Source organism: Cherax quadricarinatus, chromosome 7 (genome assembly GCF_038502225.1).
Source record: "Cherax quadricarinatus isolate ZL_2023a chromosome 7, ASM3850222v1, whole genome shotgun sequence".
Taxonomy (NCBI): domain Eukaryota; kingdom Metazoa; phylum Arthropoda; class Malacostraca; order Decapoda; family Parastacidae; genus Cherax; species Cherax quadricarinatus.
In genome coordinates, this window is record NC_091298.1 from 3,053,950 (window position 1) to 3,078,532 (window position 24,583).

Here is a 24,583-nt window from a genome sequence, read left to right on the forward strand (position 1 = left end):
GGCCCCCTCCCCCCTCTTCTCCTCCCTCCCCTCCTGGCACTGCCGGCATTAACCAGAAGGAAAAAGCACCCAATATTGTATTGGAAAAACTGGCTTGGAATTTATAGAACGGAAGTTGATGGAAGGTAAAGACTACACGCTACCTCTGCTACAGTAGTGATAGTCTTATTGCAGCTACTTGTGATAGTCTTACAACAGCTACTTGTGATATTCTTACTGTGGCTACTTATGCTACTGCACTAGTTTTAACCTACCACAGCTGCAACTTCCTGTAGACCTGAGGGTGGTGAAGGCTTCTTAACCTAAGAAATTGGAGCTTCTCTTCCATTTCTGGGATTAAACCAGATTGTCTTTCATTTCCCAGGTGTTATGTCGCTTCTTACTACCAGAGTACTTCTTCATGAATATAACAATATAATAAGTTGCCAGTGGCGTAGTGGTTATTGTCACAAGATGTGCTCTGTGCCACCGTGCTGAACCTATTACGCAACCTATTACAACTGCCACAGTGTTTCATAACAGGGGACGGAAAAATTAGTTTGCCATTATGAGCCATGATTACATTACTGAGTGAGCTTAATATTTATGGTGAGTTTACCCTCTTCGGTGGGCGTGCGGCACTCACCTAGCACACCCAGAATATAAACCTGGACTGGTGGACGAACTGAGGCTTATATTTATTTCTACAAGTACATGATACAACTTTTACAGACCATAGCTGACATCAGTGACATACTACTATACAGAAAGCCTCTTGTTATGCAGAGCATTTCGGGCAATTAGGTTTTATCCCAGGATGCGGCGACCCACACCAGTCGACTAACACTCAGGTACCTATTTCACTGCTAGTTGAACATGGACAGCGGATGTCTTAAGGAAACACGTCCTAATATTTTCACCCATCTGGGGATCGAACCCCGGACACTCCATGTTTGTGCGTTATCCAAGGTAGTTTACACTATGGGAATTGCACTTATGTGTAGTTGTGCCTAAATAAACTTACTTGGTGTCTCGTAGCTCGATTGGTAGCGCACCCAGCTCACACACTGAGGTCCGTGGTTCGATCCCTGGTACGGGTGAAAACTTTACGACGTCTTTCCTTTATGACACCTGCTGTCCATGTTCACCTAGCAGTAAAATATGTATCTGGGTGCTAGTTGACTGGTGTGGATCGCATCCTGGGGACAATATTGACCTAATTTGCCAGAAATGCTCTGCATAACATCAGTAAGTTTATTCAGGTATACACAAATACAGTTATGTATATTATCATACATGGCAACGAATGTATAGAGAACAAAGGGCTTTCTATACAATACTAGTAGGTCAGTGATGTCAGCTAGGTCTGTACTAGATGTATCATGTACTTGTAGAAATAAGGATTATTATTATTTTTAATTATTATTATTATTATTATTAAAGAATGGACTAGCGAAGCCGGGTTCACTCCAGCCGAGACCACCGACTATAGGGTTCACACGGCCCTCACTGCCTGCCAACCCTTAACACCCAACAATAACATCAATTGCTACGTCTTCAAGGTTTAGAGAGGAAAAAAGTTGTTGCATTTCCTCGCTTTTACGTATATACACTGTGTTTTTTATATTTTATGACGCTGCTTATTGTCTGTATGGAAATCAGACATTATTTTATATTTTACGACATGTATAATTAATTTTTACGACGTAAGTTTATTTAGGCAGAGGTACACATACACAGGTACAGTTATACATAATAACGTATGCAAAACACAAACAAGGGGAGTTGAATGATAGCTCTAGGCCTTTCGTGTTGTAATTAACACATCATCAGGAACTTGCAATGTTACAGAAATGAGTACGAAGTCCAAGCGGATTAGCTCAGGGGAACTATGAATTCCATTATATCAATAGATTGTCATATATTTTTAGCAGAAACTAATACTGTACACATCACCACACCATAGTGCTGTATGTTATATATAGGTTTAGTGCTTATTTTTAATATAAAAATGTTATACTGTTTTTTTGTGTTTGTGTTGAGAGGCTTTGCAATAATCTGTAAATTAATTTTATTGCAGCACAGTCAGAAATGGGTTCTTCATCTGAAGACGACGGTCACCTGATAGTAAAGGAAGAGGACGTTGACGAGGACATTGGCGATGAAATGGACCCGTGGGAGTCGCACACTCGTAGATCAGCCTTCTCACCTTACAGGGTACACTCAACCTTGATGACACTTCAACCCGTAAACGGTCCAAACGTATATATACGTTTTTTCAACATTTGATAGTATGTAAAAAAAGTAGATCATCATTTTTTTTTTTTACATTTGAAAACGTGTAAAAAACTTTGATCTACTTTTTTTTGTTGTTGTTGTATTTGAAAATATGTAAAAAAACGTAGATCTACTTTTGGAGCACTACGCATGTGAATGTAGATCTGCTTGGACCATTTATGGGTTAAGATAAACATTTTCAAATTTTGAATGTAGATAGGGGACCTGAATGCTAAAGTAGGAGAAACTGCTTGGACCGATATGATGTAGGGCGAAATGACAGTAGTTTGTTGGATTATGTTTATGGGTTAAGATAAACATTTTCAAATTTTGTTTTGAATAATGTGTAATAATTACCTTAAAGCTTTTTTTTTTTTCTTGTGATAGGATTTTTGTTAATGAAGCAATGTAAAATGAAAGGGGGTAAGGCAGCCGGGATTGATGGGATAAAGATAGAAATGTTAAAAGCAGGTGGGGATATAGTTTTGGAGTGGTTGGTGCAATTATTTAATAAATGTATGGAAGAGGGTAAGGTACCTAGGGATTGGCAGAGAGCATGCATAGTTCCTTTGTATAAAGGCAAAGGGGATAAAAGAGAGTGCAAAAATTATAGGGGGATAAGTCTGTTGAGTGTACCTGGTAAAGTGTATGGTAGAGTTATAATTGAAAGAATTAAGAGTAAGACGGAGAATAGGATAGCAGATGAACAAGGAGGCTTTAGGAAAGGTAGGGGGTGTGTGGACCAGGTGTTTACAGTGAAACATATAAGTGAACAGTATTTAGATAAGGCTAAAGAGGTCTTTGTGGCATTTATGGATTTGGAAAAGGCGTATGACAGGGTGGATAGGGGGGCAATGTGGCAGATGTTGCAAGTGTATGGTGTAGGAGGTAGGTTACTGAAAGCAGTGAAGAGTTTTTACGAGGATAGTGAGGCTCAAGTTAGAGTATGTAGAAAAGAGGGAAATTTTTTCCCAGTAAAAGTAGGCCTTAGACAAGGATGTGTGATGTCACCGTGGTTGTTTAATATATTTATAGATGGGGTTGTAAGAGAAGTAAATGCGAGGGTCTTGGCAAGAGGCGTGGAGTTAAAAGATAAAGAATCACACACAGGGTGGGAGTTGTCACAGCTGCTCTTTGCTGATGACACTGTGCTCTTGGGAGATTCTGAAGAGAAGCTGCAGAGATTGGTGGATGAATTTGGTAGGGTGTGCAAAAGAAGAAAATTAAAGGTGAATACAGGAAAGAGTAAGGTTATGAGGATAACAAAAAGATTAGGTGATGAAAGATTGAATATCAGATTGGAGGGAGAGAGTATGGAGGAGGTGAACGTATTCAGATATTTGGGAGTGGATGTGTCAGCGGATGGGTCTCTGAAAGATGAGGTGAATCATAGAATTGATGAGGGAAATTTAGAGCACATTAATGGATGTAACAGTGCATTGATTCATTCTTTGAATTTAGTCTTTAACGTTGACCTAAAATTCAGTTCATGACAGCAATTATAGTGTATATATTAATTTAAGGTAGATATCTATCATTGAAATTTTAACAACAAGAATTTAAATCTCCAACAGGCAGGCCGAGTACAGTACAATCATCATCCATAAATTATCTTTTTTTTTTTAAACTAAAAGAGTTGTGTCTTGGTGTGTAAACTGATTTGAGAATTGCTCAGATGTATTGTTTAAATGTTTTCCCTGTAATGTGTTCTGATAAGAACAATTGTTAGACAGCAAAATTGGATAGGGAAACCTGACAAATGAGGGAACATGACTGCATGTCCAAACCTTACTTTAGCACATGTATATTTTATAATTGTCTGGTTGTTTCAAGTGAGTTGATAACCAGAACCATGATGATCATTTAGAGGTTAACTTTTTAATTATATAGTAAAAGTGGTAAACTTTCTTTCATGATGCTGTTTCACTTCAGTGTTTAATTTTTATTTCCGTCCATCATGTAAAGTGAATTTTGTTTTTTAAATGCTTGCCCTCTCCCACCGAGGCAGGGTGACCCAAAACAGAAACGCTTTTCACCATCATTCACACTATCACTGTCTTGCCAGAGACGCACAGATATGACAGTATCGTTAATCTGGAGTGCGTCTGGACCCTGAGAGTTGATCTCGCAGTGCAGACATGTCTCTTCCTTTTTTTTTTTTTCAACAAGTCGGCCGCCTCCCACCGAGGCAGGGTGACCCAAAAAAGAAAGAAAATCCCCAAAAAGAAAATACTTTCATCATCATTCAACACTTTCACCTCACTCACACATAATCACTGTTTTTGCAAAGGTGCTCAGAATACAACAGTTTAGAAGCAAATACGTATAAAGATACACAACATATCCCTCCAAACTGCCAATATCTTCCTTTTATATACATTTTATAACAAACTAGCATCAGGGCTGAAAGTTTTCCCATTCATTTTTACCATCAGCATTCTCTTTACATATGTAGGAGAGTGGTGATAAGATATTTCTGAATTTTCTTGATATGTGTGTTGTATGTACCACTTGATGCATCTTTTTCCAAATTTTGAGAAAATAGGTTTCCACCTTAACACTTAAACTGTCCAAACAGATCTATGTTCACATGCGTAGTGCTCCAAAAGTAAATCTACATTTTTTTACATGTTTTCAAATATTACAAAAAAAAAAAGTAGATCAAAGTTTTTTTACACGTTTCCAAATGTAAAAAACAGAAAGAGGATCTACATTTTTTTACATACTTTCAAATATTGAAAAAACGTAGATCTACGTTTGGACAGTTTAAGGGTTAAATAGCATGTTGCTGAAGAATCAATTTTGTATCATCAGCCTATTCAGACTTAAGTTATTCAATTCTTTGATGACCACTACAACTTGGTGATGGTTCCATCACTCAGGATAGCAGCACAGCAGATATTAGAGGCCAGTCATGTGATCAGCAGTATAAAATGTAGCACGTATTCTGTAGATAACCATAATATTTTTTATTTTATTTTGGCTGTTGTATGTATGTCCCAGATCTTTTGAGTGGTGATCAGCAATCATAGATTTGATGAATTTAAATCATTTGCTTATTAGCATTAAGCCTATTCCTTGTTTACAGCCTGTGACTGTACTGACAAACCTTCAACGTGGGAATATTCAGACGCAGGCTGCTCAGATTGAACCAGATGACTTCACTCTTCACAATAGGGCAGCCATGGGAGAGTTGTCTGCAGATGATCTGAGAGGTGTAGTACTGTATTCTGATAATTGATTATTTTTAGAAGTTTATCATTAAAGTTTATATCTTATAATTATTGTTGAGTGTAATATTCAGTGTTGATTATTCTTTGGTAAATTTATGTGGCTGCTAGGTAGACAGTAGCATAAACTGACAGGTGGTAACTTCAAAGGCACTTTTAACAGCAAAAAATCTTCTTTATTATTGGATGTTTAACCCAGTAATACCCAGATACAGACCCTTCCCTCTCTTGCTATCACCTGACTTTTGTCTCCTCCACCTAACTGTAGTACAGTGGTAAACTGATGGACTGGGTATTTGGGAATTGATGGCTCAAAGGATCATGTTTTGGCATCCCATTAAATTGGTATAAGGCAGTATTTTTGCTTATTTCTGTGTACAGCCTCTCCTCACTTAGCGACATACTCATTTACTGACCACTCGGAGTTACACCCACCCTCTGACCAATATGCAAACCTAAGTAATGTATATTACAGCTGATTTCCTCTATTCCGTTTATTACAGTATGTATACGGTACACTACTGTATAAAAATTTAAAAATATATTAAAAATGTTATAAATGGTGAAAAGGTGACATTAAAAAGATATCTACAGATGGTTGACACAAAGTGACGAGAGGCTGTACTTGATAAAGCCCTTTACTTGGTGAAACGTCATACAATGAAAAGTTTTTCTTGCTAAGTTACTTCAAAATTACCAGTCCTTTAAGTGCGGGTTACTTGTTAATTGTTCCAGCCATAGTATTGTGACTGTTTTTTATTCTTTACAAAGGTTTATTATCTTTAAAGCCATCATTTATGAAGGGAAGACATTAAAGAACAAATTGGTTGTATGTAATTCTAGTTTTGTCAGTGTTGAATTGATCCTTAGCATTTATATGGCAGGTGGCAGCTCAAGTAAGTGGATGTAATATTAATTTGCATTCCATCACTGTATTAAAGTCAGAGCAATATTAATTTAGAGAACCATGGCTACTTGAACTAATGGTATGGTGCTCATGACTTAGTCAAAATCAACCATAGATTTGTTTTTAATTGTGATCATAGAATTTACCCTATGCAGCATTTTTCTGTTTTCTCACAGATTTCAATTTTAATGCCATTAATGCTCTATTTAAAAAAAGGCATATAGACTTTGATGAGGCATTATTGGATCAGAATGAAAATCAACATAGATCTTTTATTAATTTATGCTTAGTGAATTTACCAAAACCCTTTCTTATGAATTGCAGTATTAGCAGGTGATGAAAACTTTCTGTAAATTCTCCAATTAGTATGAGTGCCTTAGAGTATCATTAGCTTAGCATCTCTCACCACAAAGGTTTTTATTATCCACCAAGTATTTTTTCCTTGTGGTTGTAAGAGTAGCACTGTTGTGTATTATGTACATGTTGAAGATGAGACAGATGATAAATCTTGTGTGTGTGATGAGGCCTTCACTTTCTGCTGCTAATGGTGAAGTAGTTGAGAAGTGGATGAGAGGTGGGGGAGCACTCTGCTCAAACGAATTACTAGACCTAGAGCCTTCATGTATGCCCTTTATTGGTGGTCTGTGTGTGTTTTGCTGGGTGTCTCAGTTTATGTGCACGTTTGCTGGAAGCAGGTGTCCTTTGGTTGTCATTTGTAGGGACAAGTGTTGAAGTTCCTGAAAGCTGGTGGTGTGAGTCAAAGGTGTCTAGGCCTCTTGCCAGAACTAGAGTAAACCAGGGTGTGAGTGTGGCCTGTTAGATGGGTCATTTATATACTGTCTCAGAGGCATCAGCTGGGTTGAAAGGCAGTCAGCTTAGTTGATCACCTCCTCACTTATCAACTGTGTTAACATACAGTGTAGTAAATTGCCTCCTCACATGTGAGCACATTATTAACACCTGTATAGCTATAATATCAGTTGAAGATTTATGGTATTTATAAATGCTGTCTTAATGACTCATGAAATTGTAATGACATGATTGCAAACAAACCATACCATGGATGGGGTTAGAACCCGTGATCAGAAAGTCTCAAAACTCCACTGGACCAGCTGACTGGCCCAGTGGCTAACGTGACGGTCTGGAGTTTTGAGACTCTCTGATTGCGGGTTCTAACCCCACCCATGGGATGGCTGTCATGATCTATGTACATTGTACACGTTACTCATATTTTGATGTCTTCTTAGCTTCATTAATATTTTTTTTTTTATTATCACACCGGCCGATTCCCACCAAGGCAGGGTGGCCCGAAAAAGAAAAACTTTCACCATCATTCACTCCATCACTGTCTTGCCAGAAGGGTGCTTTACACTACAGTTTTTAAACTGCAACATTAACACCCCTCCTTCAGAGTGCAGGCACTGTACTTCCCATCTCCAGGACTCAAGTCCGGCCTGCCGGTTTCCCTGAATCCCTTCATAAATGTTACTTTGCTCACACTCCAACAGCACGTCAAGTATTAAAAACCATTTGTCTCCATTCACTCCTATCAAACACGCTCACGCATGCCTGCTGGAAGTCCAAGCCCCTCGCACACAAAACCTCCTTTACCCCCTCCCTCCAACCCTTCCTAGGCCGACCCCTACCCCGCCTTCCTTCCACTACAGACTGATACACTCTTGAAGTCATTCTGTTTCGCTCCATTCTCTCTACATGTCCGAACCACCTCAACAACCCTTCCTCAGCCCTCTGGACAACAGTTTTGGTAATCCCGCACCTCCTCCTAACTTCCAAACTACGAATTCTCTGCATTATATTCACACCACACATTGCCCTCAGACATGACATCTCCACTGCCTCCAGCCTTCTCCTCGCTGCAACATTCATCACCCACGCTTCACACCCATATAAGAGCGTTGGTAAAACTATACTCTCATACATTCCCCTCTTTGCCTCCAAGGACAAAGTTCTTTGTCTCCACAGACTCCTAAGTGCACCACTCACTCTTTTTCCCTCATCAATTCTATGATTCACCTCATCTTTCATAGACCCATCCGCTGACACGTCCACTCCCAAATATCTGAATACGTTCACCTCCTCCATACTCTCTCCCTCCAATCTGATATTCAATCTTTCATCACCTAATCTTTTTGTTATCCTCATAACCTTACTCTTTCCTGTATTCACCTTTAATTTTCTTCTTTTGCACACCCTACCAAATTCATCCACCAATCTCTGCAACTTCTCTTCAGAATCTCCCAAGAGCACAGTGTCATCAGCAAAGAGCAGCTGTGACAACTCCCACTTTGTGTGTGATTCTTTATCTTTTAACTCCACGCCTCTTGCCAAGACCCTCGCATTTACTTCTCTTACAACCCCATCTATAAATATATTAAACAACCACGGTGACATCACACATCCTTGTCTTCAGCAATTACTTGTCTGATAAATATATTTTTCAGATATTGATGTTGATGAATTGGACAGTAATGGATTTTCACCAATTATGTGGGCAGCATATTATGGACAACTACCTACTGTAAAGCTGCTCATTCAGAACAGAGCCAAAGTTAATTTAGAGGTAGGTTTGTACAGCCTGTAAAGCATTCTAGGATGATGATATTTTGTAGCTAGTATATGGAGCTACCTTCTACCTCCTTCGATCAAACCTGATAACCTTTTATTTATCAGTTGCTGTATGTCTCCTACGAGTTTAATATTTCCCCATGATTTTGATTTTATTAACACATCGGCCATTTCCCAAGGCAGGGTGGCCTGAAAAAGAAAAACTTTAATCATCATTCACTCCATCACTGTCTTGCCAGAGGCATGCTTACACTACAGTTATAAAACTGCAACATTAACACCCTTCTTTCAGAGTGCTGGCACTGTACTTCCCATCTAGAACTGCAGACACATTCATCACCTTCAAAACTACCATTAGAAAACATCTTATCTCCCTGATGCACCCCGTCAACTAACTACACGAATACCACCTGGTGGTTCACACTTACACTCACTCACTCATTTGACCATAAACAGAAATATTAATCTCAGTCTTAAAATAATGAATCCTGTGATACTCCAATACTGAAACTATGTACTGTGCCAAAACAAAAGCATTCACATTGCTAAACTCACAAACTAGTATTTAGTCACTTAGCCATAATACCAACTTACCTCATAATTTGTAATATTTTACAATTAAGAATAAAACTAAGTATGCCCGAAATGCCTAGCCATGCTAAGCGTTCTAGTGGTACACTCTGTAATCACAATTTTACTACATGTAAACCAAACAGTAACCAAATTTCTGTAAACTCAGCATTGTTATCCTTATAGAGAATAAACTTTGAATCTCCAGGACTCAAGTACGGTCTGCTGATTTCCCTGAATCCCTTCGTAAATGTTACCATGCTTACACTCCAACAACACCATTTGTCTTCGTTTGTTCCTATTTAACACGCTCATGCACGCTTGATGGAAGCGCAAACCCCGCACACACAAAACCTCCTTTACCCCCTCCCTCTAACTTTTCCAAGGCTGACCCCCTACCCCTCCATGAATATAATAAAAATAATAATGTTAATGTAACAAAAAATCTAGGCAGTGAAAAATATGATATTCGATTTGTGTATTTTTAGGGGTATGAAACAGAGTAATCTAATTTATATTATTCCTTGTGGGAACAAATTCGTTCAGTAACGGCACTCGAACAACCTCCTGGAATGAATTATGGCCGAAACATGGGGTACCACTGTATTTGGGAGTGGACTGTTGGGCAGATAGTTTTATGAAAGATGAAATAAACCATAGATCTCAAGGTGGGTGGTACATAGAGGCAAGAAAGGAAATGCACTAGAGTATAGTGGTACGTACCAACGTTGCTAAATGAGTGTGAATTATTATTATTATTACGTTCATGGAGGAGTGCTAAACCCATAGGGATTATACAGTGCCTGTGGGGGGGGAGGGGGAATGAAAGGTATTCAGACTCAGTTCAGGAAACTGGAGCACAGATCCAATTTCCTTTACCAAGAGTCCCTCACCAATGTCAAGGAACCTCCCTTGAGGAGATATGAGCGTGAAGCATAGATTTTGAATGTTGTAGCAAGGGGGCAGAAGACACTGGTGATGTCATGTTCGAGTCCAATATATGATATGAATATTATGCAGAGTTGTATGACCTACCCTTGTGGGTTTAGCTCTTAGTTTTGATTGATTGTAATAAGTAAGTAAGGCACAGGTGCACATAAGTGGGCTATGACTTGTTTGGTTGCAGTTTTTTAGTCGTACTATTACAAAATCATGCAGTCCACTTCTGCTTTAATCAAGGGTTTACTAGTATGTATTTCTGTGTTAAAATAATATAAAATTAAGCGATGAAAAATATTTAATACTGTGCCATGATAGATGTGAAAGATGGGGTGTGCCAGATAAATTGGTTTAGATGTTGGTTTGTTGGAAAATTATTTTTTCCTTTCTTTAGGAGGGAGGGAGCCATTATTGAGAATACCAGCTTCCTGAAAACTTTTTTTTCTCGCTTATTGTGTTTTACAGAATTTGATGTAATATTTTTATGTAGAAAATATACAGGAGGGCCTCATTTGTATGGCTCTTAGGTTCACGACTATGTGCGGTAAGCGAAAATTGCCGGTGGGTGGAAAAGAGCGTTTATTCATTATTGAATGTATTTAAAATGCCTGGTAACATGTTTTCACTATTATATATTTAATGCTCAATACAGCTAGACATAAAAAAAAGATAAAAGAGTAAAATAAATACACAGTACATATAACACTTAACTTTAAAATATGGTGCCTGTCTCCCTTCCTTTATGCAACTGATGTGTGAAAATGACAGAAAAGCAGTAAAAGCACCGAACATAATGAACAGTGGCTCAGTTGAAAGCCAATAAAAACATGGAATGCCGAAAAGAGGATGTCGAATACTCAGGGTCCTCCTGTGCATGCATAATATTAATTATTATGAAATATGGTATTTCTGTAATTTTAGTTAATACTGTATGCAGTCTAAGTATAATGAAAATAACTATAATACATTAAGATGTGTTATGGTAAAAAGAGAATACAGTACAATATATTTACGTATTTTAGCAGTATAAAGTAAATTTTTGGGTAAAGTTTTAGCATTATTAATTGAGTTTAATTCTTGTAGACTTTCCACTTGCACATACACTTGTACACTGTTCCATGGAATATGGACAGGCAAACGATGGTGATAGGTACAGTGCTTGCACTCTGAAGGAGGGGTGGAGATATGCTTGCAATTTTAAACTGTAGTGTCAACTCAACACACCTGTGGCAAGACACTGATGGAGTGATTAATGATGGAAGTGTTTCCTTTTTTTTTCAAGTCACCCTGCCACAGTAGGAAACAACCAATGCATTAAAAAAAAAAAAAAAATGTTTAAACCTAAAGTAATGCCTACATATACAAACTTTAATCATTTCAGGGAGAAGATGGAGAGACTGCTCTTCTGCTTGCTGCTAGTAATGGTCATCATGAAATTATTAAACTTTTGATCAGTTTTGGTGCTGATCCGAACCATGTTGACCATGTATGTATAATAATGTTCTACAAGTTAATAAAACTGTCTTGAAATGTGTGCATTATAGAATTCTCATTAACCTTTTGCATGCCATTAAATTCCATGACAACATGTAACTCATGGGAATTTATCAACTTTTCAGATGGGAAATTCTGCTTTAATGTATGCTGCACATAACGATCATTCACATTGTGCAAACGAGCTACTAGATCATGGAGTAGACATCACTACCACTAATGTTGCTGGTACTTCTGCATTCAGCATTGCTGTTGCAAGAGGGAGTAAACAAGGCATGGCATTTATAGTTTTATGTAATGTTGTTGTGAATTAACATCCTTTTTATTTTTCTTATTCATATCCTTGAAATCATTATTATTAGGTATCCCTAGAAGAGGTACAGAGTGTATCTTATGGGGTTTATTTATTATGAAATCTTAGTCATAACACTTCTTTTACCTATAAAATCAGATGGCTAAGTTCAAGGTTTTTCCTTAATAATTGAGACACTGGCACATTTCCTGAGCTAACAGTGTCTGGCGTGTTGAAGCTAATTTAGTCTCCATACACACAATTATCTCAAGCCAAGCTAAATAGCATTCTGTTGTGCTGGAAGTAATTGGAGATACCACCTATACACTGCAACGAGTATTTATTGTGGCCAAAACTGAGTTATTGTTTTTTTAATTATAAAATACTTTAGCTCACATGTCCTAGTTATGTGCTAGCACACAGTAGTGAGTTTGTTTGATGGTTGTTACATGTGTTTGGTCACCACACATACAGTACAATACAAATCTTTTCTAAGCCAAACTCCTCAAGGGAGGTTTCTTGATGCTGGTAAAGGGCTCTTAATCTAAGGAAATGGACCTGATTTCCCCTTCCTTGAATCAAACCTGGTTACCTCCCATTCCCCCAAACTCAGTAGGACCTTTACAGGTTTAGTGCTCCCACCTCATGACTGTTCTTTAAGCCATGACATGAGTATTCTGTTTCACAAGAAATAATTGAAGAAAATGACCACAAATCACCATATGTTCAGTATAGATGCAACTGAATTGCTCCTTTTCAAATCTGCACAGAAAGCTATTACACCAGCTGCAGAGCAAACTTCTGATCATTGCAACATACAGTAATAGAAGGGTGAAATACAGACTTTTTAGAAATTTTTGGAAACACTCATACACTAAGTGTAAGTGGGCCATACAGCTTCAAAAGTGGACTCATCCTCCTTTGGATCATAGAGTGCACTATGTTTTATGAAGCTTAGATGATGCGTGTATTAGATGGATAATAATAATGTTAGAAGAATACGGTGTTTTGTTCTCTGCCTCGTGGCTGCTGCTGCATCTCTGGAGCAGCCATGACACAAAGAACAAAACACTCTCCTCTTCTAACATTATTATCCATCACATATACCATCACTCAAGCTTCATTGAACATAGCGCAGAGTTTGACCCAAAGGCAAATGAGTGCACTCTTGAAGCTGCAAGGCCACACTTACAATTGGTGTACAGGTGTTTAAGAAGATTTCTAAAAAGTTTGTGCTTCAATCATCTGTTGCCTTGTGCTGCAATGATCAAAAGTTTGGCCTGAGGCTGGAGTCAAAACTTTCTAAGCAGACTGTAGGCAGCTACGATGGGCCACTTGACTACTCCTGATCATCACTAGCCAAAATTCCGTCATATTTTCACACCAATACACTACCTCCAGTTTGCTGACTTTTTTTATGTTTAGTAAATATGTAAAAGCAACAGATATTTCACAAGCTATACTTGTTCAGTAATTAAGACAAACATTTCTTCTTCAAACTCTCCCACCTTACAGTTTTTTCTCTTTATTTATATGTGTTAGTGATTCTGAGATTACCTTCCCCTTGGCAGTGTTATCCCACCATTATAACTTAATATTTTACCAGAGTCACTATTTCTGATCCACCACAAGGCCTGGTCTCAGACTGGGCCGCGGGGATGTTGATCCCTGAAACCCTCTCCAAGTATACTGATGGTATTTACTGAGTGTTGTGGAGGTTTTAGAAGTCAACTTTATGACGAAGTAATGTACAGTAAAGCTTTATACAACTTCCTATTTAACCAAAATCTTTTATTATCAGTTTTTCCCTATTTTGAGTTATTCACAATGAAAATCTTGTAACCAGGTGGGTTGTGGTAGTCTTGGTGTCTTGTTACTTAGGCTTTGATTATCAATTGATTCAGAAGTACTTGTAACTAAAGTTAAACCATGATTTAATAAACTAATAAGAGGGGAGGGAGTGTCCTTTAAAACTGGCTGTCTTTTAAATCCAAATGACGAGATTGTCTCAAGAAAAAAATAGAAAATTATGGAAATTGAGTTATTCATATAGAAAAATAGCTTAACTCTTTAGCAACACAATGGTACAAGAATCAATGTTCTAAGACGTTTCTACAAGAAATTATAGTCATTTATATCAGGTATGGTAACGTTGATGTAGGTAGCGCGTCTGTTCTCAACCCATGTATTTTATTATATTATATATAATAAAATAGGCCATAATATGGCCTATTTTATTATATATAATATGGCTATATACTTGTCCAAACTTCCCACCGCTACAGATATCAGTACTAGAACTCAACACACAACTCAGGATATAAATAACCATAATTTAAACCTAGATGATGATTGATCACGTTGACCCTGATCTAAACCTCCATAATCTGACACCCAATCAAAACCTATTGGAAAGTAACTGCCTTTATTACACAGCATCACAAGCCAACATTATCCTAAACAATGCTAAAAGTCTATCAGTACTTAACTACAACATCAGGTCCTTAAGCAAACACTATGATGACCTCCTGGCACTTCTTGAATCACTAAAGACACCCTTCTCCTGCATTATTCTTACTGAGACCTGGCTTAAGCAGGACACAATAGATATCTACCCTCTACCAGGATACACAGCAGTTCACAACTGCAGACCAAACCAAGTTGGGGGTGGTATTGCAATCTATTACTCTAACCAATTATCTTGTATTAGCACCACTTGCTTTAGTGATGAATATGGGGAATACATTTTTGCTAATTTTACTGTAAAAAACCTTAAGACACATATAACAATTGGTGCCATTTACCGGATACCTCACACAAACATCCCAAATTTCAGTGAGAAATTAAAGTCACTAATAACAAACAGACAAATGAATAAGCACCACCTTCTCTTAGCTGGAGACTTCAACATCAACCTTGGCATACTAGATGATCAGCCTGTAACTGATTTCATCAACAATATGAACAACACACTTCTCATACCAACAATAACTAAACCAACCAGGCTCACTGAGATAAGTGCAACCATAATAGACCACATATGGACCAATATACTAGCCCCCCTTAAATCAGGGATAATCACAGATAGCACTACAGACCACTACCCTACCTTCCTCCTGACAAACATTAGTAAACCACCACTTGAATACAACAAAGTCTCATTTAGACTCCATGACGAGGCCTCGATAAGGAAGTTCACAGCTGACCTAGAGACTGTTGACTGGCCTACAGAATTCTCCAAAGCCAATGGTATTGATGACTGGACAGACATTTTTCTTAACAAATTACTTAGACTATACAACAAACATTGTCCTATAAAAACGAAACAGATCACAAACAAACGGCTTGGTTGCCCATGGCTAACCAGCACCATTCTGAAATCCATTGACAAGAAACACCAATATGAAAAGCAATATAGACAGGGCTTAATACACAAAGATATTCTTAAACACTATTCATCAGTTCTCACCAAAGTAATAAAGAAAGCCAAACAACTATACTACTCCAGTAGATTCACAGACACTAGAGGAGATATAATAAAGACCTGGAAAACACTCTCTCAGATTCTAGGGACCTAGAAACTTAAAAAACCAAGAATATTGTCCTAACTAAACCTAATGAAACACCACTACATCCCACTGACACAGCTAACAAGATAAACGACTTCTTCTCAACCATAGGATCTAATCTCGCCAATAAAATCCCACATACCAATGCCCATGCCGGGGACTACCTAGATGGGAATTTCCCAAATTCCTTCTATCTTGCACCAACTGAGCCCACGGAGGTCACCGAGATTATAAAGTCACTTTAAAATAACTCAGGGAATCTGTCTCATGTCCCACCATTACTGTACAAGCGAGTGGCCCATGTCCTTTCGCATGCTATTTCATTACTTTTTAAGTCACTAGAAACTAGCACCTTCCCGAAACTACTCAAGATAGCAAGGGTTACACCAATACATAAAGGTGGTGACCCTACAGACCTAAACAACTATAGGCCAATATCAAACTTACCATTGCTATCCAAAATCTTTGAGAAACTCATGCACAGGAGACTATATTCATTTATAACGGCACAAAACATACTCAACCCCTGCCAATTTGGATTCAGGAAAAATAAAAGCACTAATGATGCAATCATAAAAATGCTAGATCTGCTTTACACAGCATTGGAAAATAAGGAATATCCACTAGAAATTTTTATTGACCTAAGAAAAGCTTTTGACACAGTAGACCACGGCATCCTACACCACAAACTTGACCATTACGGTATAAGAGGCCATGCGCTTGCTTATTTCAAATCTTACCTTACTAATAGGTACCAGTATGTCACCATTAAAGACACAGCATCAACAACATGGCCACTTGATACTGGAGTTCCGCAGGGAAGTGTCCTTGGTCCCCTGCTCTTCCTCATATACATCAATGATCTTCCAAACGTATCAGAACACCTGAAACCCATTCTCTTTGCTGATGACACGACTTATGTCATCTCTCACCCTAATCTTGCCACCCTCAACACCATTGTTAACGAGGAGCTGATCAAAATATCGACTTGGATGACAGCCAATAAACTTATGCTTAACACTGACAAAACCTACTATATTATATTTGGTAGCAGAGCAGGAGATGCACAAATTAACATTAAGATCGACAACACTCTAATTACCAGACATAATGAGGGCAAATTCCTAGGCCTATACCTTGACAACAACCTGAATTTCAGCACCCATATCCAACACATAACCAAAAAAGTATCCAAAACGGTTGGGATCCTCTCCAAGATACGATACTACGTGCCGCAAAATGCCTTTCTCACACTTTACCACTCACTTATTTATCCATACCTCACCTATGCTATTTGTGCTTGGGGATCAACTGCAGCAACACACCTAAAGCCAATAATAACCCAACAAAAAGCCGCAGTAAGAATAATCACTAAATCCCATCCCTGGCAACACCCCCCCCCACTCTTCATAGATCTAAACTTACTCCCTGTTCAGTACATCCACACTTACTACTGTGCAATCTACATCTACAGGACCTTAAACTCCAATATCAACCTTGACCTAAAATGCTTTCTTGATAGTTGTGACAGAACCCACAGGCATAACACCAGACACAAACATCTCTACGACATTCCCCGTGTCCGACTAAACCTTTACAAAAATTCAATGTATGTCAAAGGCCCTAAAATCTGGAACACCCTACCTGAGAACTCTACAACTGCAGACACATTCATCACCTTCAAAACTACCATTAGAAAACATCTTATATCCTTGATACTCCCTGTCAACTAACTACACGAATACCACCTGGTGGTTCACACTTACACTCACTCACCCATTTGACCATAAACAGAAATATTAATCTCAATCTTAAAATAATGAATCCTGTGATACTCCAATACTGAAACTATGTACTGTGCCAAAACAAAAGCATTCACATTGCTAAACTCACAAACTAGTATTTAGTCACTTAGCCATGATACCAACTTACCTCATAATTTGTAATATTTTAAAATTAAGAATTAAACTAAGTCTGCCCGAAATGCCTAGCCATGCTAGGTGTTCTAGTGGTACACTCTGTAATCATTATTTTACTACATGTAAACCACACAATAACCAAATTCTGTAAACTCAGCATTGTAATCCTAGTTGGGTTATTGAGGCTAGGACTTTGGGTAGTTTCAAATTTAGGTTGGATAAGTACATGAGTGGGAGGAGTTGGATTTGAGTGGGACTTGCGCATCAGAGCTTATTTCTTGGGTAGCATTGAAAATTGGGTTGGTCAAATGTTTTGTTAGTGGGATGAATTGTAAAGGATCTGCCTAGTATGGGCCAACAGGCCTGCTGCAGTGTTCCTCCTTTCTTATGTTCTTATGTTCTTATAGAGAATAAACTTTGAATTGAATTGAATTGAATTGAGAGTCCACCAGCAATATTTCGATATAAATGAGTTACTCCTCGTCTCCTTGTTGTATTGTTTGATCTGTGAGTGATAGAAAACGGTATTTTGAAGAGGATAACTGCACTAGAACATTAGTTTACTTAGAAAACCACTGAAACAAATGCAATTTTTTGCGAAAAAAAAAAAAATTTGAGACGGCGGGCCGGCCGGCGTTCCAGGCCTATATCTCGGAAGTAACTTTTTCACTTATTTCGCTGACCTACACCATTATTAATGATTGTTTTGAAATGATTTTCACAGACAATATAAAACAAATTGTGTTTGACTATTTGGTGCTTCTTTTTTTGGAATACAGTATATCAAATATTTTTGGTTTTGTGGGAGGTAAAAGGCAGATATTTTGGTGAATGCCAAAAAGTCTATCAAATGTATTTTTTTTTCCATGATAATAAGATATATTAGATGAAACATGTGCATCCAAAATTCGTGTCAGACGTATTCTAACGGTTGGGATTGTCGGAAGTGCCACTCGTAGTGCCATTTTGTCATTCTTGCTGCCATATATGAAAAGTCATTAAATATTTTTTTTCTCTGTTGTTTGTTGGCCAATCATACTGAAACTTTGTCACATTGTTCTACATATGAGCCTCTAAACGTACACCAAAAATAAAAAAAATTGGTTGAAAAATAAAAAAGTTGGCCGAAATTTTGACCTCCAACCTTAAAGCTGGCTGTCTTTTAAATCCAAATGACGAGATTGTTTTTCCATGATCATAACAATAATAGACAGTTCTGGATTTAAAGGACTTTGTCCATTAAAATCAAAATAAATTTACATGACAAACTGTAACAATAACAAACAATTTTTAATTTAATTGAGTGTGTCCGTTGTTTCTGGATGTTGTCTGATCTTGTTGCTTAAATTCAGAATTCATAAAATTGGTGTCTGTTAATTCAAGGATTAACCATAATGAATTAATCAGTATTTTCACTTTTTCTTAATACTTCTTTCTCTAACAGTTCAACTCATCATGGAGCGTCACATATTGAAGCTGCTCGAGCCTTCATGAGATCATTGTTTGTCTGGAGGAAGTTTTTGTTGATAATCCTTAAAACTTAAGATGGAGCATAAATACACTTGTCGCTAACAACATTAGGAAGTGAAGTTGCAACATCTTAATATTATTTGGAATATCATGAGAAAGGTTAGAATATAAGATTTTTTTTTTTTTAATGCGTCGGCTGTCCCCACCAAAGCAGGGTGACCTAAAAGGAAAGAAAAAACTTTCATCACCATTCAACACTTTCACCATCATTCATACAAAATTGCTGTCTTTTATATTTTGTATAAAAATAAACTGCTGATTATGTTAATTTTCAGTATAGTTGCTAAATGTACATGTATGTATATACAGGTGAGTACAGTGGTACCCCAAGTTTCATACAGCTCCAAACTCGAACAATTATGCAAGTGTATTATTGTAAGTGCTTTTATAAGTGTATTTTTGGGGGTCTGAAACGGACTAATCTAATTTACATTATTCCTTATGGGAACAAATTCGTTCAGTAACGGCACCCGAACAGCCTTCTGGAACGAATTATGTATGAAACTCAGGGTACCACTGTATGTATTTTGTGTGCAATATGGATAATTCTTATTAAAGAAGGCTAGATGCAGTGACTGTATGCTGCTTCCTTTTTTTTAAGTATTTTTTGCCTCTCGTTGAATAATACTTTACTGTGTTAAATATATTAGATTTTAAGAAAACTGTATCATGTGTAACCTAGCTTATATCTTTTATTTCTTAAAATATAATATTAATCATAAACTTTTATTTCTTCTTTTAGCTACCTACTAACATTTGATGTACTGTACTAGACATGTTTGTCATTGGGGACAAAATGTACACATCCAACCCATTTTCAGACTAGATAGTACAGACCTTTCTCCAACTTATAACTGCCAGCTTGTGCTCCCCTTTCCCTGCCCACAACTGCGACTCTTATTTTCTGACTAGATAGCCCCTAAGCTACCCAAATTTTATGGTATGAAATTAGTTCCCAGAAGTGAAATCCTCAGTTATTACATTGTGTCTATAGGAGATAATAGTTTGACTAACTGGTTTGATGGTTCTCCTGGAATCACTTAGGTAATAAATGTGGGGGGTGTCTGGTATGTTAACCCACAAACGGTCCAAGCAGATCTACGTTCACATGTGTAGTGCTACAAAAGTACGTAGATTACGTTTTTTTTTTACATATTTTCAAATATAACAAAAAAAAGTAGATCAAAGTTTTTTTACACATTTTCAAATGTAAAAAACAAAAAGAAGATCTACTTTTTTTACATACTTTCAAATGTTGAAAAAACGTATATATACGTTTGGACCGTTTACGGGTTAATGCATTTCTTCTGTATTTATTTAAGATACAGTATGTATATGTATATCCTAGGTAGTAGGTTGGTAGACAGCCACTGCCCAGGGAGGTACTACCGTCTTGCCAAGTGAGTGTAAAACGAAAGCCTCTAATTGCTTTACATGATGGTAAGATTGCTGGTGTCTATTTTTCTGTCTCTCAAACATGCAAGATTTCAGGTACGTCTTGTTACTTCTACTTACACTCAGTAGGTCACACTACACATGCATGTACAAGCGTATATATACACACCTCTCTGGATTTTCTTTTATTTTCTTACTAGTTCTTGTTCTTGTTTATTTCCTTTTATCTCCATGGGGAAGTGTAACAGAATTCTTCCTCCATAAGCCATGCGTGTCGTAAGAGGCAACTAAAATGCCGGGAGCAAGGGATTAGTAACTCCTTATCCTGTATACATTACTAAAGTTGAAAAGAGAAATTTTTGTTTTTCTTTTTGGGCCACTCTGCTTCTGTGGGATATGGCCAATTTCTTGAAAGAAGATATGTATACACCTAGGTAGTAGGTTGGTAGACAGCAACCACCCAGGGAGGTACTACCGTCCTGCCAAATGAGTGTAAAGTGAAAGCCTGTAATTGTTTTACATGATGGTAGGATTGCTGGTGTCTTTTTTCTGTCTCATTAACATGCAAGATTTCAGGTACGTCTTGCTTCTTCTACTTACACTTAGGTCACACTACACATGCATATGTACACACCCCTCTGGGTTTTCCTCTATTTTCTTACTAGTTCTTGTTTATTTCCTCTTATCTCCACATAGTATTGGAACAGAATTCTTAGTCTAAGCCATGTGTGTTGTAAGAGGCGGCTAAAATGCCGGAAGCAAGGGGCTAGTAACCCTTTCTCCTGTATATATTGCTAAATTTAAAAGGAGAAACTTTTGTTTTTCCTTTTGGGTTACCCTGCTTAGGTGGGATATGGCCAGTTGAAAGAAGATATGTATGTATATATATACACATAGCACTTGCAAAAGATAATAGTTTGCATAGATTTATAAAAGATGCAACTATTACATTTATATTTTGTTTTGGCATTAAAGAAATGTTTGAATGCTATATTGAATATAACATTACAGGTGGGATCATAGTGTTTAAGACTTCACTGGAGAGGTGGAAGAAATTCTCCCTGATTTCTTAAGACTGCTCTGATTTCTGTATAAGCAGTATGGAGCATAAAATAGCACAAAAGTTACAATATGAGTAACTAACATATGCTAAAGTCCTTTCTGATATAGCATATTAAATTGGGTCGGCTGCCAAGATGTTCTTCCATCTCCCCCTTCACCCCAACTCATATGCCTACGAGTCATTTAATTTGTTTAGTAGGCACTAAGGAAATATTTGAGTGCCATTTTGAATGATGCATTACATGTGTAAGGATTTTTGGTGGCACTAGGAATGTTTGAGTGCCATATTGAATTGCATATTACAGTTGTGGGAATTTGGGGTAAATTTAAATGTTGTTGTTTAAAAATAATACATGTCATATTATTAAGATTTTATAGCATTAAAAACTGCAGTTTTCTATTTTTTGTGAACCATATGGGAGTTACAGTTGATATATGTACGTAGTTTGTACGACTGCAGTTACAGAAGAAACTCGCTAATTATGCAATGCATTTTAAGCGCACTAATCACAAGGCTTACACTGATAATAAGCAATGCTATAAAATCTTAGATTTCTTGAAAAATGTAACCTCTGTGAATAAACTTTTCTTCAGAAGCATAATTAAGAATTGATTTTGCAGTAAGTTAAAATGCATTACAACAAAATTTATTTAATTTTTCCTGTTAAAGAGAGTAAATTTAATGAAGTCCTTCAATTACCTTGGCAGAATAGTGCTTTTATAACACTGGAAATCTATGACTGTACACGTGACAGCATATTATAGTTTGCCCATAAACTGAGTATATTACAGAATAACAGTATCCATTGTCATCTTTTGACTTAATTTTTAGTTTCTTTACTTTGACTGAATTTTCCTTTAACAGATTCTTTAATGAATATTGAGATTTATATTTATAATAAAATGCAGAAATAGTTAAACTGGTCAATACACAAACTGAAATATGTATCCTTATGTTTCAGGAATATTATGTACTATGGGTACCAGTGTTTTGAATAATAATAGTACATTTAGAAATACGTACATACTAAATTATTTTAGTTTCCTTAACATATGGATCAATAAGTGGGGTCATGATTACAGTAGTAAGCTGCTGGCAGTGAGTGGGGGGTCAGTGTTACAATAGTAAGCTGTTGATACATAAAGGAGCTGGATCAAGATAAAATAAGATATAAACTGCCAGTAGCAATGAACGATTTACATATTTCCCCTCAAGGGGGCTCTTTGTCAAGGCTTTTTATTCAAGGAACTGGACCTATCCTTCCCTTCTTTGGATAGCGTCTGAATACTCCCCACCCATTTCTTACATTTGGTCTAATTAGTGGGGATAATTCACCCTTTATATAAAATAAAGTTATTAGATGAAGGGAAAAGAATCGCTATCCAGTCCTGTTTAAGTGATCCTTCCATAAGTAGTGTTGTGATGGTTCGTCATGACATGAATCCCCAGATGTCTAACCCTATGATTAGACAGTAAGTGGCCATCTTGGAAGGCCTCTGATGGTGGAGGTACTGTAGGTTGCAAGTAGAACCAGGAGTGTAAAGTAAAGGTGTATGATTCCTGGCATTCATTCTGGTTTGCCTTTCATCATTATTTACTGAAAGATGACTTGTGAAACTTTATTTCCTAGCTGAAATATGTGTACAAGTGCCTAGTTTAGCTCTAAACATATACCTCATACTGCCTGGAGTAGTATACCTGGAGGGTGTTCCAGGAATCAACACCCCTGTGGCCCAGTCCATGACCAGGCCCCATGCAGTTTTACATGGATTATAACTACTTTTCCTGTCCTTAGATTGAACCTGAGTGCCTTCCATTCTCCCAGGCTCTCTATGACTCCTATAGATTTAGTGCTACCCCCATGATTGTAATAATATTCACAACAGGAAGGCACAAGAAATAAAGTCAGCAATCAATGAGCAACATATAGTGTTTAGTACTTGTGAGTTTGACAGTGAAAAACAAACAAATGCTGAATGGGTTAATAATGAAGATGATGATGAGAGATAATGGACCTACCACACATTCAATAAACAAAGGATTGATACATAGTGAATTCTAAGATAAGATGTTGATGAATTCTAAAGGACTCTATGAAGATGTATTTCCTGTGAGATATTCGTGATAACAGTATTACCAGTCATGAATGTTGAAAAATGATATACCTAAGTGCATTTCAGTCACTGAATGATCTAAGAAAGGTATTCCCCATATCCTGTTACCCCTTCCTCCTGTACCACAACACATGCAAAAAGCACTGAAGGTTTAGACTCAATCAGTAGAGGCATTAAAAAATCACTACACGGAAACTAATGTCAAAGTTTCTTAAAAAAGAAAAAATTGGTAAATTAGCATCTATACAGCCCGAGATGAATCCAAATCCTCTATGTAGGATGCATCACCTTTGAAAATTTGAAGCTGATCAGAAGAGGGTTTCTCTGGTTATATGCAGTGCTGTATGACCCTTGTGGGTTTAGTGCTTGGTGTTGATTATAATAATTTATCTAGTTATATAAGCTGCATGACCCTTGTGGGTTTAGCACTTAGTTTTGATTATAATAATAATTTCTCTAGTTACCAATTACTGTATATTAGCTAGGTTAATAACCTGGAAAATTTCACCTACAAGCTCAAGATCACAAGATACACAAGTGTTAAAAGTGTGACAGCAACCAGAGGAGGCATTTTCTAGTTAACACATGGAGTCCAATGATTCCAAGTTTTCTAACTATGTTATTATACTAGCAAATTTGTATCTCCACAGCCTAAAATTATACCTATGATACAGTTATAGGTCATCATTCTTCTTATAAAATGAATTGGCCATTAAAGT

General features: G+C 37.2%; 2 protein-coding genes across 5 annotated transcripts in view; one reads left to right on the forward strand and one right to left on the reverse strand.

The window, feature by feature from the left end:
* LOC128687012 (mucosa-associated lymphoid tissue lymphoma translocation protein 1) overlaps nucleotides 1–16,743 on the reverse strand; it is a 574,887-nt gene extending 558,144 nt beyond the window's left edge. Inside the window, exon 1 of the mRNA XM_070082200.1 lies at nucleotides 16,584–16,743. The gene's annotated coding sequence lies outside the window, so the exon portion shown is untranslated. The remainder of the gene's footprint in view (nucleotides 1–16,583) is intronic.
* On the forward strand, nucleotides 1,462–22,772 carry LOC128686793 (ankyrin repeat family A protein 2). 4 transcript variants are annotated; one of them, XM_053773863.2, is made up of 7 exons: nucleotides 1,462–1,541; nucleotides 2,060–2,196; nucleotides 5,345–5,471; nucleotides 8,856–8,974; nucleotides 11,870–11,974; nucleotides 12,108–12,255; nucleotides 19,207–22,772. In XM_053773863.2, exons 2-7 carry the CDS (start codon nucleotides 2,071–2,073, stop codon nucleotides 19,254–19,256), a joined length of 675 nt encoding a protein of 224 aa, XP_053629838.1. In that variant the 5' UTR covers nucleotides 1,462–1,541; nucleotides 2,060–2,070; the 3' UTR covers nucleotides 19,257–22,772. The 4 variants fall into 4 exon arrangements, with proteins under 4 accessions (XP_053629838.1, XP_053629841.1, XP_053629839.1 ...); XM_053773866.2 differs by having other exon boundaries at nucleotides 1,497–1,582; XM_053773864.2 differs by having other exon boundaries at nucleotides 1,503–1,685.
* Nucleotides 22,773–24,583: the final 1,811 nt, after the last annotated feature.

Excerpts from the sequence above, each read along its gene's own strand:
- LOC128686793 (XM_053773863.2), top strand. The coding sequence starts at position 2,071 with ATGGGTTCTTCATCTGAAGACGACGGTCACCTGATAGTAAAGGAAGAG. Across the intron at positions 2,197-5,344 it reads CAGCCTTCTCACCTTACAGG|CCTGTGACTGTACTGACAAA; the intron begins GTACACTCAACC and ends CCTTGTTTACAG. Across the intron at positions 8,975-11,869 it reads GAGCCAAAGTTAATTTAGAG|GGAGAAGATGGAGAGACTGC; the intron begins GTAGGTTTGTAC and ends TAATCATTTCAG.